The sequence below is a fragment of the Branchiostoma lanceolatum genome, chromosome 3 (assembly GCF_035083965.1).
Source record: "Branchiostoma lanceolatum isolate klBraLanc5 chromosome 3, klBraLanc5.hap2, whole genome shotgun sequence".
NCBI classification, from domain to species: domain Eukaryota; kingdom Metazoa; phylum Chordata; class Leptocardii; order Amphioxiformes; family Branchiostomatidae; genus Branchiostoma; species Branchiostoma lanceolatum.
The window spans coordinates 8,049,361-8,063,115 of NC_089724.1; the positions used below are offsets into that span (position 1 = coordinate 8,049,361).

The following is a 13,755-nucleotide window of genomic DNA, read 5'->3' on the forward strand; positions in this document are numbered from 1 at the left end:
AAGTCAAAACATCTTCAAATCAAATGATAGAGAACTGTATATTATTTATTTATTTATTGGTTGAGCATGTACATGCCAGGGAGGCTATTACTAAGGGGAACCCATGTGCGGTCATAGGATTGTAGGTTTTGAACCACTCACTCCGGGAAGGACCCCTACTCTTTTCGATAATTGGAGTTGGTTCTTTAACATGCTCGAGGTGTGGCTCTCCTCAAACATGGGACCTCCATTTAGCGTCCTATCCGAGGGACGTCCTTAACCGAAGCTCATTTACACCTGAGTGAAGTGAGGAAAGTCGTGTAAATTGCCTTTCCCAAGGGCACTACGTCGGGGCATATCAGTGGTTTCAAACCCGGGACCTCTCGGTTGCGGGCGAAACACCCTACCGATTGCGCCACACGATGCCACTGTATATAAAGACAATTCAAACTCTACGACTGGATAAAATGTTGAGATTTTCTTCTGGACATCACTCTTCTTCAGCATCACTAGAATAAACTGGCAGAACTAATCAATACTGGTACATCTAACTGAAAAAAACTGTTGAACATGTCAACATCCAGTTCTAGAGTTTGAATTGTCTGTACATATTGTTTTACCTATATCTAAGCTTCATGAAGGGATAGAGAATAGTTTTCCAGTGTATATCCTTTACAATGTAAATGTGTTTTTGACATCTAATGAGATGCACAGCATTGAAATTAGATAGCCTGTGTAGTTGTATGATTGTGTATTTATTATAGTTTGGACAAGTCTTAACTTCCTTGCCATTTTGTTTTCTTTCTTAACAGTATGAGGAGGAAGAAGGAGAGGAAGGAGAGGTGAGTTCAGAGGTTACGTCTTGTTACATTTACAGTCAAAACTGCCCAAGAAGACCACTCAGGGGACAGATAAAATCTGGTGTTTTTGGACAGGTGGTCACTATAGACAGGAGTCTTAATCAATGGGGGAAATTATCCAAGGGACCACCAAAAAATGGCCAGGCTGTAGAGGTGTTTACTTGTACTGTTTTGACTGTATATGATGTGGAAATTGTTGCATAGATATTCTGTAAACTACTTCTTTTGAACCTTTCCTTTTGCATGCAGCATTTTCGTCGGTGTTGAATTACCTATGTTCTTGTACGCTGTGCAAGGTGGTTTATAATGCCTGTCACCAAATTCTGTAACTTCTGTTACCGTTTGAAGTAACACGTTTCTGACATTAAGATATGCTACATATAAGTTGCCAAACTGTCGTTTTTATGATGACTTCGTCATTAAAACGACAGTCACCCATTGCTATAACTTCTTCTAAGTCAAAACCCGTTAGTAATGTTGTGGTGCATTTTTCGTGAAACATATTAGGTGTTGTGGGAAAAGGAAGAAAGCATCGATGGTGTCCGTAATTTGGCTCATATCAAATCGTAAAGGCTGGCCACAGCAATTTGTACCTTTAAATGAGAACAATCGTGTAGTCCCTTTATTATTTTTTCATCAATTGATTGATTATTACATGATTATGATTGATTATTGGTTGGTTGATTGACTGATTGATTATTTCATAATTATGACTCTATCTTACTCATGTAGTCCTCTGCTACAGTGCAGAAGGTGTTTCACATGTTGATATCGGGTGTAAGTGGGACGTTTCTGCACCTCCTTTGTCTCTCCTCTATATCTATGCCCCCTCTCTCCGTGACACCCCACTCCCCTTTCATTACACCCAAACCTTAACCTTGCATCCCCATCACTACATCATATCATCTCCTTCTTTTCTTTCTCCACCCCCCAAACCTTATCTTTGCACCCCATACCTTATTTTCCCAAACCTTTCCTCTTTCTCCTAATCTCCCAAACCAGTATATGCCACATACATGTATAAGTATTAAGCTGTAGTCCTGCAGTGCTGACGCGCCTCCCCTCCTAATCTATTTACAATTATTTATTAAAATTACAAATTACGTGGCCATATTCCGTCCATTCCACAATTGTCTTTGCTAATAGTAACACTGTACGCCCAGTCCAAAATTACGTGGACATATTCCGTCCATTCCACAATTGTCTTCGCTAACACTGGACTCCCAGTCCAAAATTACAAATTACGTGGCCACACTCCGTCCATTCCTCCAGTGTGGCCGTGGGTGCTGCGGTCCTCCCGCTCGGAATGTGCGACGTCTGCCCTGTGTAAGTGTGTTCTTCCCGCTTATAAGAGCGCATGGCATCCCTAATTATCACTTGTCTGGTTTCACCTGTTCTTAAATGGATGGCTACATGATTAAAGTGTATAAGACACCAATGAGATCAAAATAAAAAAATTCCTGAAATTACATAAACCATGATGATATTGTCTAATAACAAAGACATTTGCACAAAATATACACCCTTCTGGTGTTATTGAACATCGAACCATCAAAACATAATACCTCCAGCTTTTGATTCTTCCCACCAGCTAATTACATAATTTACATTAATCAGTGACTTCTCTCCCAATGACGTCACAATTAACATGGCAGCCGGTTTGGAACTTTGCACTACGGCTCGGAAAGAACGTTCTTTTGAGAAGTAAACAAACTAAATATTATTATTAATGTCTTTCAATTGAATGTAATCACGATAATTAAACAGTGTTTGCTCATCAAATAATGTTTTTCACAAGCCGTGGTGTAAGGTTCCGAACTGGCTGCCGTGTTCATTGTGACGTCATCAGGAGAGAAGTCACTGATAAATGAAATTACCTGGTAGGAAGATCAGAGAAAAATCAAAAGCTGGAAGTATGGTTTCTTATGGTTCAATGTTGAATAACATCAGAGGGGTGTGTATTTGTTTGAAACATCTATATCCATTGAATGATACTATTCATATTACAGATAGTTGTATTTTGGTGTCATAGACACTTTAAGATATGATTGATTTGTACTTGGTGTATTGATTGATTGATTGATTGTTGCAGGGTGAGGAGGAGGGTGAGGAAGGTGAGGAGGATGAGGAGCATGACCCAGACTGGAAGCCGCCTGCAGGGGTAAGTCTTCTGTTCCAACACCTCTCACCCCCACTAGGGGTGGATACCGGTTTGGCTTAATAATGTCCAAGTCCAAGTTTAGGTCCAGAGATTTAGGGTCAGGTCCGGACCTGAACCTGGACCTGATCCTGTCCAGTTGATGTTTTGTTTTATTAGACCAATATTAAGCATAGAGAATTGATACTGACACGCACCACTATAAAAGTTTCTTGGTGAGAAGACTTTCAAGACAAACCAGTATTTGATATTTGAATGTTGCACTTATTTTAAATGCCTTTTTGTCAGAGGGGAGACTCAAAACACTTTTTATCAAACAAAATAGAAACATATATTTGTACTTTGTTCAGGTTTTTTTTGGACTCGGGTTTTAGGCTTTCAGGTTTTTGGACTCGGTTCTTGAATGTTATAAAGGTCCGAATGGGGTACCCAGACATGTCCGGACATGCACCCAGACGTTTGTTTTAGGCTTTCAGGTTTTTGGACTCGGTTCTTGAATGTTATAAAGGTCCGAATGGGGTACCCAGACATGTCCGGACATGCACCCAGACGTTGTGCCCTTGGGAAAGGCACTTAACACGTATTTCCCATATCCTAAGCCTAGCAGTAGGGTTTGGGTTGGCGTTAGGAAGGGCATCCAGCCGTAAAAACTATTGCTACAAAAAAGACTTGCACTTGATGAAGAGTTCTGGGGCTCCCCCATCCATGTGTAAGCACGTCTAACCCCCATATGTTGGGGAACAAAAGACGTAAAACTGGAGAGAGAGAGAGAGAGAGAGAGAGAGAGAGAGAGAGAGAGAGAGAGAGAGAATCAGGTCCAGCGAACCGGTATCCATCCCTAACCCCCACAGAAAGTACGAGCCTTCCTGGCACTCATGTGGGAGGGCTGGTCATCCTCCATCTTTTTTTTGCAATGCCACAGTGGCGGAGCCATTATTCAATGCCAGATTCGCCAATCAGAAAACAGCATGCATTCAGTTTGTTACCCAAAGTGTCATGGTAAGACTTTGTAATCAGAATATGGAAGGAGGTTCACTACAATAGAACCAGATTGTCCAACAAGGAACCACAGAAATCTTTGAATGGTCAGTAGTCAAGAAAAAGTTGACTGGCTTTTGACCATTAAAGCAAAAAAAGATAAACGGAATAATGAATGTGTTCCGTGGTCCGTATGTATGTGCAGTGCATGATGCAAAGGTATGATGAAAGGTAAACCCCATACTGTGGAGTTTGTGTGTAAGCAATGCTTGTACCTACACAATGAATGGTCAGTGTGGTCACATGCAAATCAACTGTAAAAAAAAAGGAAAAATCCAACGGTCTATTTTACCCATCTTTGCTGTCCCAGAGACAACCTATCATTGCAAAAATCAAACTTAAGAAAGTCACTATAAGACTTGTACTGCAATACCATTTTATTCCACCAGGTGGCATGCATGTGCTATGCCAAGTTATTTGAAGAAAATTTGTAGTGAATCCAACTGTATTCCCAGTTCAATTTCTTGTGCACATTGCACGCACTGCGAACATGTGAAATTTTGATGAGAGAAATAGACAAATCACTACCCAGTGGTTGTCTCTGGGAATGTCTCAATGTCTTGGTACAAACCTGCATGTCCAGGACATTTTTTGTGTTGCTATTTTGGCTCCTTCCTGACTTAAAATAAATCTCCCTGAACCAGCCTGAGTCCTGAAGCCCCGCTGGTTCAGTCTGACAGCCCTCCTCACCCTGCTAGGTAGGCCCTCTTTCTTTCTTTCCTTCCTTCTTTTCTTTTCTCAGGCTCAGTGTACTTATTATTGCGATACTGCGCTGCTTCATGATGCATGCAATAGTTGCTATAAGGTCTCATTCATGAGTTTTTTCGCCCCATAGGCTTACATGTTATAAAACGTGTTTTACATGGGCGCATTTGTAATGAAGCTATAGGAAATGCACCAATGTTATTCATTTTATGTTGAGGACATTTGCCCTAGATCATGTAAACAAATTGCCAATAGTTTCACTACATAGAATCTCTTTTTATAGCAATTACAAACTGCACTTGGCTACACCCCCAAAAAGCCACTTTCCAGCTGCAAGCGCATGACCGCATCACACACGATGCCCGGGCTGTGTACCTCCAACCTCGCGTGCGGCTACCAAACTTTGCCTGCTAATTTCTTCAGATTACAAACAAGCTTTCATCAGTTTGACGCTTGAGATCAGCTGAGCTAGCTAAAAGGGAATTTCCCACCGATATAGACACACGTTCATGCAGCCGTTCATTTTTTGGGCAACGCACTCTTTTAGGGTGCCCACTCGGAGTAATAAAGGAATGAGACCTTAAATGCAGAAATGATCGCGGTGGTTTTATGTTCACGGTTTTCGCGGTGAACTCCTCACCGCAAACTTAAAGCCACCACAAAAGGCCATTCCGTTGTGTGACTGTATCGCTGCTATTGTTTCAAACGCGAAGTCAAAACCACAGCAAACACATATTTTCTCCCTACTGCGAAATTGAATCCCCGCGAACATTTCTGCATTTACAGTTACCTCTAGCACTCTGAAGTAGCTGTTTGGCACCCAATTCGGCATGGCGGCCTTGAAAAGGTGACCCCTGCGGGGGTACACCTTTTCCGCCATGCCTTCCAGTTTTGGAGAAGTGAAATAAATAAATAAATAAATAAATAAATAAATAAATTCCCTATTGGTTACAGAGTTAGGCAGCAGGGAGAAGGTTAAGCTACACAAGACAAAAGCTACTCAAACAACTGGATAGATTTTGTAAATGGCCAGATGTTTCAGGTCGCATCTACTACCTTTGATCAGTGACTTAACAAAATCTAACCAGTTGCTTGAGAAACTTTTGCATTGTGTATCTTATTACTTGGATATGTTACCTTCATTGACAGAGGAGTAAACTTACTTTTGAAATTCACAATTATTTTATGTAGAAAATGTCATGTTTGATTTTCCAGGTTTCTAAAACCTCGCAAACAGGTTCCCCGTGGAGCTGTTGCATATTTGTTTTGTAAAGAAGAGTTAACTTTTGTTTACTGAGTTTTGTTTGTTTGTTTGTTTCAGGGTGCAGAGAAGCCGCAGGAGTGTAAGCAGCAGTAGTTATTATAAGGACCTGACTGACCAGTGGAAAAGACACATCTGCCAGACTGCCACACCATTCCAACCCTCGGTTTCCCACGGCGCACTTCACCGACCTCCGTCACGACAAAAGGGGGGTGGTTCTTTCAGTGGGCTGGGCTGACATTCGCTTGGGATGTTTCATTAACCTCACAGAATGGGGTACAGGATTGTGTAGTAGAGAACCATTTTTGTATGACCCCAGTGTTCCTTACAACCTTAGCTACAATTGATTAACCGTTGTGCAAATGGACAGCGACAGTTTTGTTGCCTTTGTTTTATAGTGCAGGATTTGGCTTCATTTTTACGTGCAAGCCCCCAACAGCAGCACCTAGAGTTAGAACAGGGTTTGCAGTATATCTCTTCAAGTTGTGTGTTTACATTTCTCGTCTCTGCCAGGAGTTTTGGAATGAAAAACTGGTATCACTAATCAAGCCAGCCATCCTGTCCTGTGATCCGTGCCTTATTGTCTTGTTTTGTTGTTGTTGTTTTTTTGGCTTGGGGCTTATTGTACATTTGTAGGTCCTTCTGTGATTTTACGCACCTATCAATGCAGTTCCAAGTTGAGGGTATGTATGGGGAGTTTTTCAAAAGCAACTGCTCCTATCTGCCATTTTTTGCTTGGCTAAGAAACTCTCATTCTTAGCTCATAATGTGCTTTTGTAAATTCTCCAACTATCTAATCCCTTGAAGTGGTAGGGGCAATGTTATGGACCCTATTCATGTAACTGTTTCGACTTTCAATACGTACATGTATGCAAATTTACCTCCTGACACTTGTAAGATTGACGGTGTAAAGCAACAGTGATATACACCGTGGACTATTTTTGTATTGGGGCAACCCCAGTTTGTGCCCAACCTACCATGTGGAAATTGCATTGACAGGTGCACATTAATGCTACATGTGTATTTCTAAATTGTATCATACCAGTATGTTCAATATTGACCATTGAAAATGTAAAGTACATGTAGGTAGACCAGTAGTGCTAAATATATAAATATTATAAATTTCTACTTCTCTTTAGCTGTCCAATTTTGGTCATCTAAATTTTCATGTGGTAACAAGTCCAGTTTTCAACATTATTGACAGCTTTTTCTTCTTGACCCAGATTTATATGGAATAGTAGAAATAGTAATTAGTGTTTTGCTGATTCCACCTGCTGCCCCCTCCCCAATATGGCAACCCTCCTCTGAGATGGCTGTTACAGCACAAACAGTGCAAGTTTTAAAAGCATCTACAGCAAGTCCAAGAGTACATACTGGTCAGAAGCCCCACTAAGTAGCATACAACATGTGTTGTTTTGTGTTCTGTGGCATTGGAACAAAGTATGTTCATTATGAACACTGATTCTGGCACTGATTTGTACTGCAATAGTCATCTATTGTAACCATTGAATGAAGTACTGTAAATGCAGAAATGTTCGCTGCGGTTTTATGTTCGCATTTTTTTTTCGGTAAGCTCTTTGACGCGAACTTAAAATCACAGTGAAATTTGTTTGCCCTCTTACCCTCTTGTCTACTATTGTCTCAAATGCGAACTCCTTTTTCTCCCTACCGCAAAATTAAAACCATGCAAACTTAAATGCATTAATTTTACAGTAGTAGAGCTAGAGGAAAAGAGTTGCCATAGGAAGGGGCAACAGTTTGCACACTGGGAATGTAAGAAGTTGTATCAAATAGTTCATGTCTACTTCGATAAATGCAGAAATGTGTATACAAGATTAGAAATTATGGTGACTTGTGTAGAAAAACTCCAGACTAAACATGTTGATGTAAAACCTTGTAAAGAAAAAGACTATTCTATGATCTGATGAAAAAGAGGATTGCTCTTGTCGTCCAGTGTTTTCAGATGAGAGTTGGCTTTTACGCTCTTTCTCCACGGCAATAACTGTTTTACTCTGTGTTGTTGAAGTTCTGCTCTACTGTGCTTCTCACCCATGCAGTTTTCCAGGTACCAGCTCAGTTAGATTACCTCCAGTTCCTCACTTTAAGCACAGTTCTTACAATTAAATATAAAGCTTGGTTAAATCAGGTTTCAAATTAAGTAAAGGAAAATTCTAATGCCATATGATACAAATGAGAATATTTTGTTGAGAGAGTTTATGAATTTTTTGCCTAGTGTGTACAAAAAGTGCCTCTGGCCTTGCAGAAAATGGAGGAAATGTTGAACTACTCTTTCTGATGTTTTAAGTGTTTACGTATGGCAAGTTTGACTATACTAAGTATTGTTGAATCGCTTTTGTTAGATGATACTTAATGTCAAGTTTTGTCGGCTTTAGACTGAATAAACAGCTAATGAAATACAACACATTGTGGAGTGGTATCATGCTTGTTTTGCATAGGCCATGTTGATTTGATTATATGGATGACATCCTCTGGGAACCCGAAAACCGATGCGAGCGTGTGAATAAAACAAGGTTTTGCAAAAAAAAAGTTGCCTTGATTATAAAATCTGTGTGGTCAGGAAGGATGAACAAAATTGAACGCACAGAGTATGGTATACCGAAATATAGGTTCATTTTTGCTCCTTCAAAACAATTTCTTTGAAATTGACTTTGCATTCTATGACATTTGTATCCGTTTTCCGAAATGTTTTTTTTTTTTGCAATTTACAGTAAGAATTTTCTCATTTTGCAGCTACTTTGTACGATTTACAGTATGGCCGAAAACTTTGTGTGTGTGTGTGGAAACAGATGAAAATTTATGCGAGCCGATGTCATCCGTATAATCAAATCAACATGGCTTCAGATGTTATACACCGGTTTTGTACAGTAGGTACAAGCTGCATCACACCTGACTGTAGGGTTTGAGCCACCCATACCAGGATGGACACGTACAATTTTCAACAAGTGTGGTGGGTTCTCCAACGTGTGCAATGTGTATCTCTCCTCAAACATGGGACCTGTCTTTACGTCCTATCCGCGAGGAGATCCCTGACCATGTACCAAAGCTACGTACTTATTTTCACACGAGTAGAGAGGAAATAGGTGTAAAGTGCCTTTCCCAAGGCTACCAAGCTGCAGACAAACCCATAATTAAACAAATTAGATACGTTACTGTCTACCAAGAGTAGCCTCTACCAGAGGCAGCTGGAAAGAGTAGAAACTGGCCAAATAGACAGAAAAACATGAAAGAGGAGTTAGACTGCTATAGGGGTACAGTTTGCCGCGGCATATTGGACCCTCTCTCCGTAGCCAACTCCCTTGGCATACTATTCACTCTATCAGGCCAATTTCTACTAATTTTCCAGCCATCCCATGGGGCCTGGTAGAGGCTATACCAAGAGGGTGAAAGGTTTTACAACGTAGAAAAGGAAAATGATGCAGAATAGGCGTAACTGATCATGATACATCATAAAAACCCTTCTGTGTCATAACATCTTCATTCATTATGAGGTACCCTGGGTCGTTCCTTTAGCTGAGCAACAAAGCGTTAACAATTAGTTTGGCGTATTTCCTTTTTTAAACAAAAAGTAGTACAACCGCCTTTTATGATAATGAAGTACTGCTACATAATGAGTATCCAAAGGTAATTTGCCCATTGTGGCGTGAGTGCCAGGGAACGTTGTCGCACAAGTCCTGTTTGGTGAATAAAACGTAACAGCATAAAACAGCTTTAACAGCGTAAAAGCATGGGCGCGGGAGCGAGCAAAATCAGCAATACCAAGGGGCTCGTACAGCAAGTCAAGGCGGGACCTCACAAGCTGAAGCACCGCCTGGACGACACCGCCGTCGTCCGTACAAACGTCGGGGTCCCCGTGGTGGCTCTTCTCACCCAAGAGACCATCCAACACATCTTCAACACGGACTTGGTGGACAAGGAGAAGTACCGCTTGGGTTACGCGGGCGTTCGCGATGAACTCATGCGTGGGCACTGCCCGTCCATGTTCACCAACGGCCAAGAACATCGTCGCAAGAAAGCCTTCTTGATCGACGTCTTGCAGGGATGTCAGGAGACGCTTCCGTCCGTTCTCATTGAGCAAATCCTGGTACACTTCGAAGAGTGGTCACGACTCAAAGTCCTTCCGGACTTTGAAGAAAGAGTTTTCTTCTTGTTCAGTGACGCCATGACCGAAGCTGTGCTTGGAAAGAAAGTGGACGGACGCCTGGCGCTGACATGGCTGAAGGGGCTGATGAAGATCAGAACGTGGATACCCATGCCTACCAGAGCAAGACGAGGCAGCCTTGCTTCAAAAGCCCTCCCCGATCTTCTAAAAACTATCGAGGATTCACCAAAATATGAAGAGCTGATACGACTGTGTCGCGTCCACGGCATCGAAGAAGAAGACGGTATCATTAACGTTATGTTTACCATAATTTTCAACGCCGTGGCGGCAATAGCAAGCGCCGTTGTCACCTTCATTGCCCGTTTATATACCGTCACAGAATCCGAGAAGAAGAACCTTCGTAAAACGACGCTACTGGCTCTTGAGAAACACGGTGGCATCACGGAAGAAAGTCTTGGCGAAATGAAGCTCCTAGAAAGTTTTCTGTTAGAGGTTTTGCGCCTACACCCACCGGTTTTCGACTTTTTCGGAGTGGCAAAACAAGACTTTGTGATTTCAACGAGAAAGGAGAGAGTTGAGGTAGGTAATTACTAGGGTTGATCTCCAACCAGATGTGAGGATCCGGACCAGTCTAAGTGTTTTACGTGTATTTTTTCGATATTTAGTTCGCCTTTCTAGTGGTGTACCCTTTTACACCCTCACCGACTAAGAGTTGAAAATATCCTTACATCTGCTTGGAGATTAGTTCGTATGGTGGCATTCCTAGCTTCATTGTCGAGCAGACTACATTTCTAAAGAGATTAGTTTCATTGTTGTTCTCGTGGTGATTCAATCGTAATTGACTGTTATTTGTTTGAACCTTTTTCATTCATGAGAAGCTCAAATCGGCATGCATGCCGGTTTAATTGAGGGAAGAGGGATGGGTCAGACAAAACATAAAACAAAAAGATACAGTTCACATGGTTTAAAGTCCTAATAAATCTATACACATGTTATTACAGTGGTGCACAGTGCATAACAGTGAGTGCTGGTGTATGGTCGTGTCCGTTCGTTTTTGGTAATTTCTGAAGAGTCAGGTTTGCAGCCGTACGTCTGTCTGGTGGTAGATTGTTCTCTGGTGGTAGACTATCATCATCAAGATCAAGTATGTATACACAATACTTGCTGTATGGCAACGGACATTTGCTACGCTCATAGCTTTGCGATGTAGCTTTGCGTCACAACGATGGATAATTCAACATTACGTAGTAATATATATTAAAGCTGCTCAGAAACAGACAAAATGACGCCAGCTGAGACGAGTGTTGCTGTTCTGTTTAGGTCCGCAAGGGAGAGCAGCTGCTCGGTAGCTGCTTCTGGGCGCAGCGTGACGTCTCCGCGTTCGTCTGTCCGGGACTGTTCCGAAGTAATCGCTTTCTTGATGAAGAGGGAGGCGTGGACAAGAAGAGACATCTCATCTTTCCACATGGAAGGTATTGGTTTCTAGATTCCTCCGTCTGGTAGAAAAAAATCAACTTTCTGGTGCATGTTAAATGTTTCTAGACTGCTCTATTGACTTCACCCATAACGGCAAAGTTTGGCCATAGCAGGTGACATCATGGCAATGCCAAGAAAGCTAACCATTGGTTGAAACATGTAACATTGTAATAGGATCAATACAATAACGCAAGTTACGCTTTTGCACTAACCTTGACCCCCAACTCCCGAAATACAGAAATGGCATTGTCCCATGAAGGTAAGGTCTACGTCGATGAAGGTTAGACATCCCGATAATCAGATACAAAAACAGTTAATACTCAAGCTAGATTTCACAATCATACGTTGCTTGAGTAAGGTAAACTTTAGCTTCTGCACAAATATTTAAATGTGTACACATATATTTTTGTAAAGACCATGCGATTAAAAAAAAATGGAATTGTCAAGTTGAACAAGGCTGGAAAGGGAATGAAAGCAATATATTGATTTGTATTTGCTCGCAAATGTTTCCTTTTTTCCAGTCTGACGGAACCTGCTGACTTGGACAGCCACCAGTGCCCTGGACAGGACATCGCCTTCTTCTACATGAAAGCGACCCTAGCGGTTTTGTTGAGCTACTGCAGTTGGGAGTTGAAGGCCATCCCGGTTTGGTCAGACAAGGCCGCTCGGGTCGGCAAACCTGACGACTTGGTCTCTCTTACGTGGTTCGAGTTCGACTCAGACAAAGCAAGGAGTGTGGTGGGGTCATAGAGCGTCTTAAATCAGTTTCACAATCAAAAACAATCTTTATTGACATAACAACTTAATTAAGTCCAGCGACTTTCGTATTACATATCAAGGAGCTTGTGGACATACTGTATGCATGTGCTGTTATGTAAGTTATAAGAGACAAACTCACAGAGGAACAAAAATTCTCTTAGCGAAAGCAATGAACGGTTCTTGAAAAGTTGCAGAGGGAAGTCGACATTTAGAAATACACCAGACATCCAGTTTTAAAACGTTACGCTCCACCCTCGAATATCTGTTTTGTTGTTGTTGTTTCTTTTTTCTTTTGTTCACCTTGTAAATGCCTAGTGGAACATAGGTCAAGCAAGTTTTCTTACTGTCCAGTAGCAGGGCATATCTCTACAGGGAGCCATTCCCTTTTAACGTGCGCGGGGCACCTCGATCCCAAAACACGCGACCCCCATGTCCCTTCCGAAAGATTGGTGCAGCCCCAACCGAGATGCGCTTCACTGGATTTGAACCGGGGTCTCCCAGTTAGAAGCAGGAGCTCAAATTTGAGGCTGCTACCAGTTGAGGCTTGAGCTACATAAATATCAATCGAATATCTACTTCGATGATCAGACAAATCAAATGCAGAATGAATGTACAAAAATCTAGGTCAATGACCCTCCGCCGACAATAGGCCCGCCGCCGCCCCCGCCCGTCATTGTGACGCAGTCGTAAAACTAAAGGTCAGACTGCCGTGGATTTATCTACCATCTGCCGCAAGTTGACGTCATCAAAGAACAAGAGAGGAACATACATGCAGTCACCTTGGGGAAACGCACCGTACAAGCACAAAAACACGCGCGTATCGAATTTACTCCCAACGAAATATGACGTACAGGAATGAATTTTAGAACAACGTTATTTGGTTACTTGATTTCAAAAAGATTTTTTATTCACACAAGTCGAGCGGGTTTTCCCAAGCGGAGCCAGTGTGGGTGGAGGGGGGTGGAGGGCGAGTTTCACGCCGGTTTCCCCAAGGACACACACTGACCATGACCTTGTTGTTTTGCTCGGCTCTTGGCCAGTACGTAGGCAGTGAGTTTTATTCCCTTCGGAGAGAGATGGGGTGTCTATATAAACGAGAACATTAATGTGTTTGTTTCAAAACAACTGACGCCCGTTCAATTTTTGTTTGGTGAGGAAATGTGTAACCACATATTAAGACATTCACTTGTAATTCCCTTTTAGGTGGAAACGTTAGTTCTGGGAAAATGTAAGTAAGAGGATAGCTCCAAATTGCGCCTTTTCTCCTCAAAACTCGCACACAAACTGTCAGGTTGTTTCATGAGAACTAGACTGATATGCGATCAAAACTGTCTCATCCTGCCGTAACACTAGATGACGTCATTGCAGTCAAGTGTCTGCAACTTTGCATGGCAAAATT

General features: G+C 41.9%; 2 protein-coding genes across 6 annotated transcripts in view; both read left to right on the forward strand.

Annotated features, from left to right (window-relative positions):
- LOC136429985 (nucleosome assembly protein 1-like 1-B) overlaps positions 1–6,206 on the forward strand; it is a 29,315-nt gene extending 23,109 nt beyond the window's left edge. For 2 of the 5 annotated variants that reach the window (XM_066420182.1, XM_066420186.1), the window contains 4 exons: positions 792–821; positions 2,112–2,165; positions 2,932–3,000; positions 6,062–6,206. In XM_066420182.1, coding sequence (XP_066276279.1) covers positions 792–821; positions 2,112–2,165; positions 2,932–3,000; positions 6,062–6,097 — 189 coding nt within the window. In that variant the 3' untranslated portion in view covers positions 6,098–6,206. Of the gene's footprint in view, positions 1–791; positions 822–2,111; positions 2,166–2,931; positions 3,001–4,679; positions 4,734–6,061 lie in introns of all 5 variants that reach the window. The other 3 variants (XM_066420183.1, XM_066420185.1, XM_066420184.1) reach the window with 3 other exon arrangements.
- Positions 6,207–9,746: 3,540 nt separating this feature from the next.
- Positions 9,747–12,615, forward strand: LOC136429988 (uncharacterized). The gene is made up of 3 exons (XM_066420194.1): positions 9,747–10,700; positions 11,442–11,593; positions 12,119–12,615. The coding sequence occupies exons 1-3, from the start codon at positions 9,747–9,749 to the stop codon at positions 12,345–12,347; spliced, it is 1,335 nt and encodes a 444-aa protein (XP_066276291.1). The 3' UTR covers positions 12,348–12,615.
- The last annotated feature ends 1,140 nt before the right edge of the window (positions 12,616–13,755 follow it).

Excerpts from the sequence above, each read along its gene's own strand:
- LOC136429988 (XM_066420194.1), top strand. The coding sequence starts at position 9,747 with ATGGGCGCGGGAGCGAGCAAAATCAGCAATACCAAGGGGCTCGTACAG. Across the intron at positions 10,701-11,441 it reads CGAGAAAGGAGAGAGTTGAG|GTCCGCAAGGGAGAGCAGCT; the intron begins GTAGGTAATTAC and ends TGTTCTGTTTAG. Across the intron at positions 11,594-12,118 it reads CTCATCTTTCCACATGGAAG|TCTGACGGAACCTGCTGACT; the intron begins GTATTGGTTTCT and ends CCTTTTTTCCAG.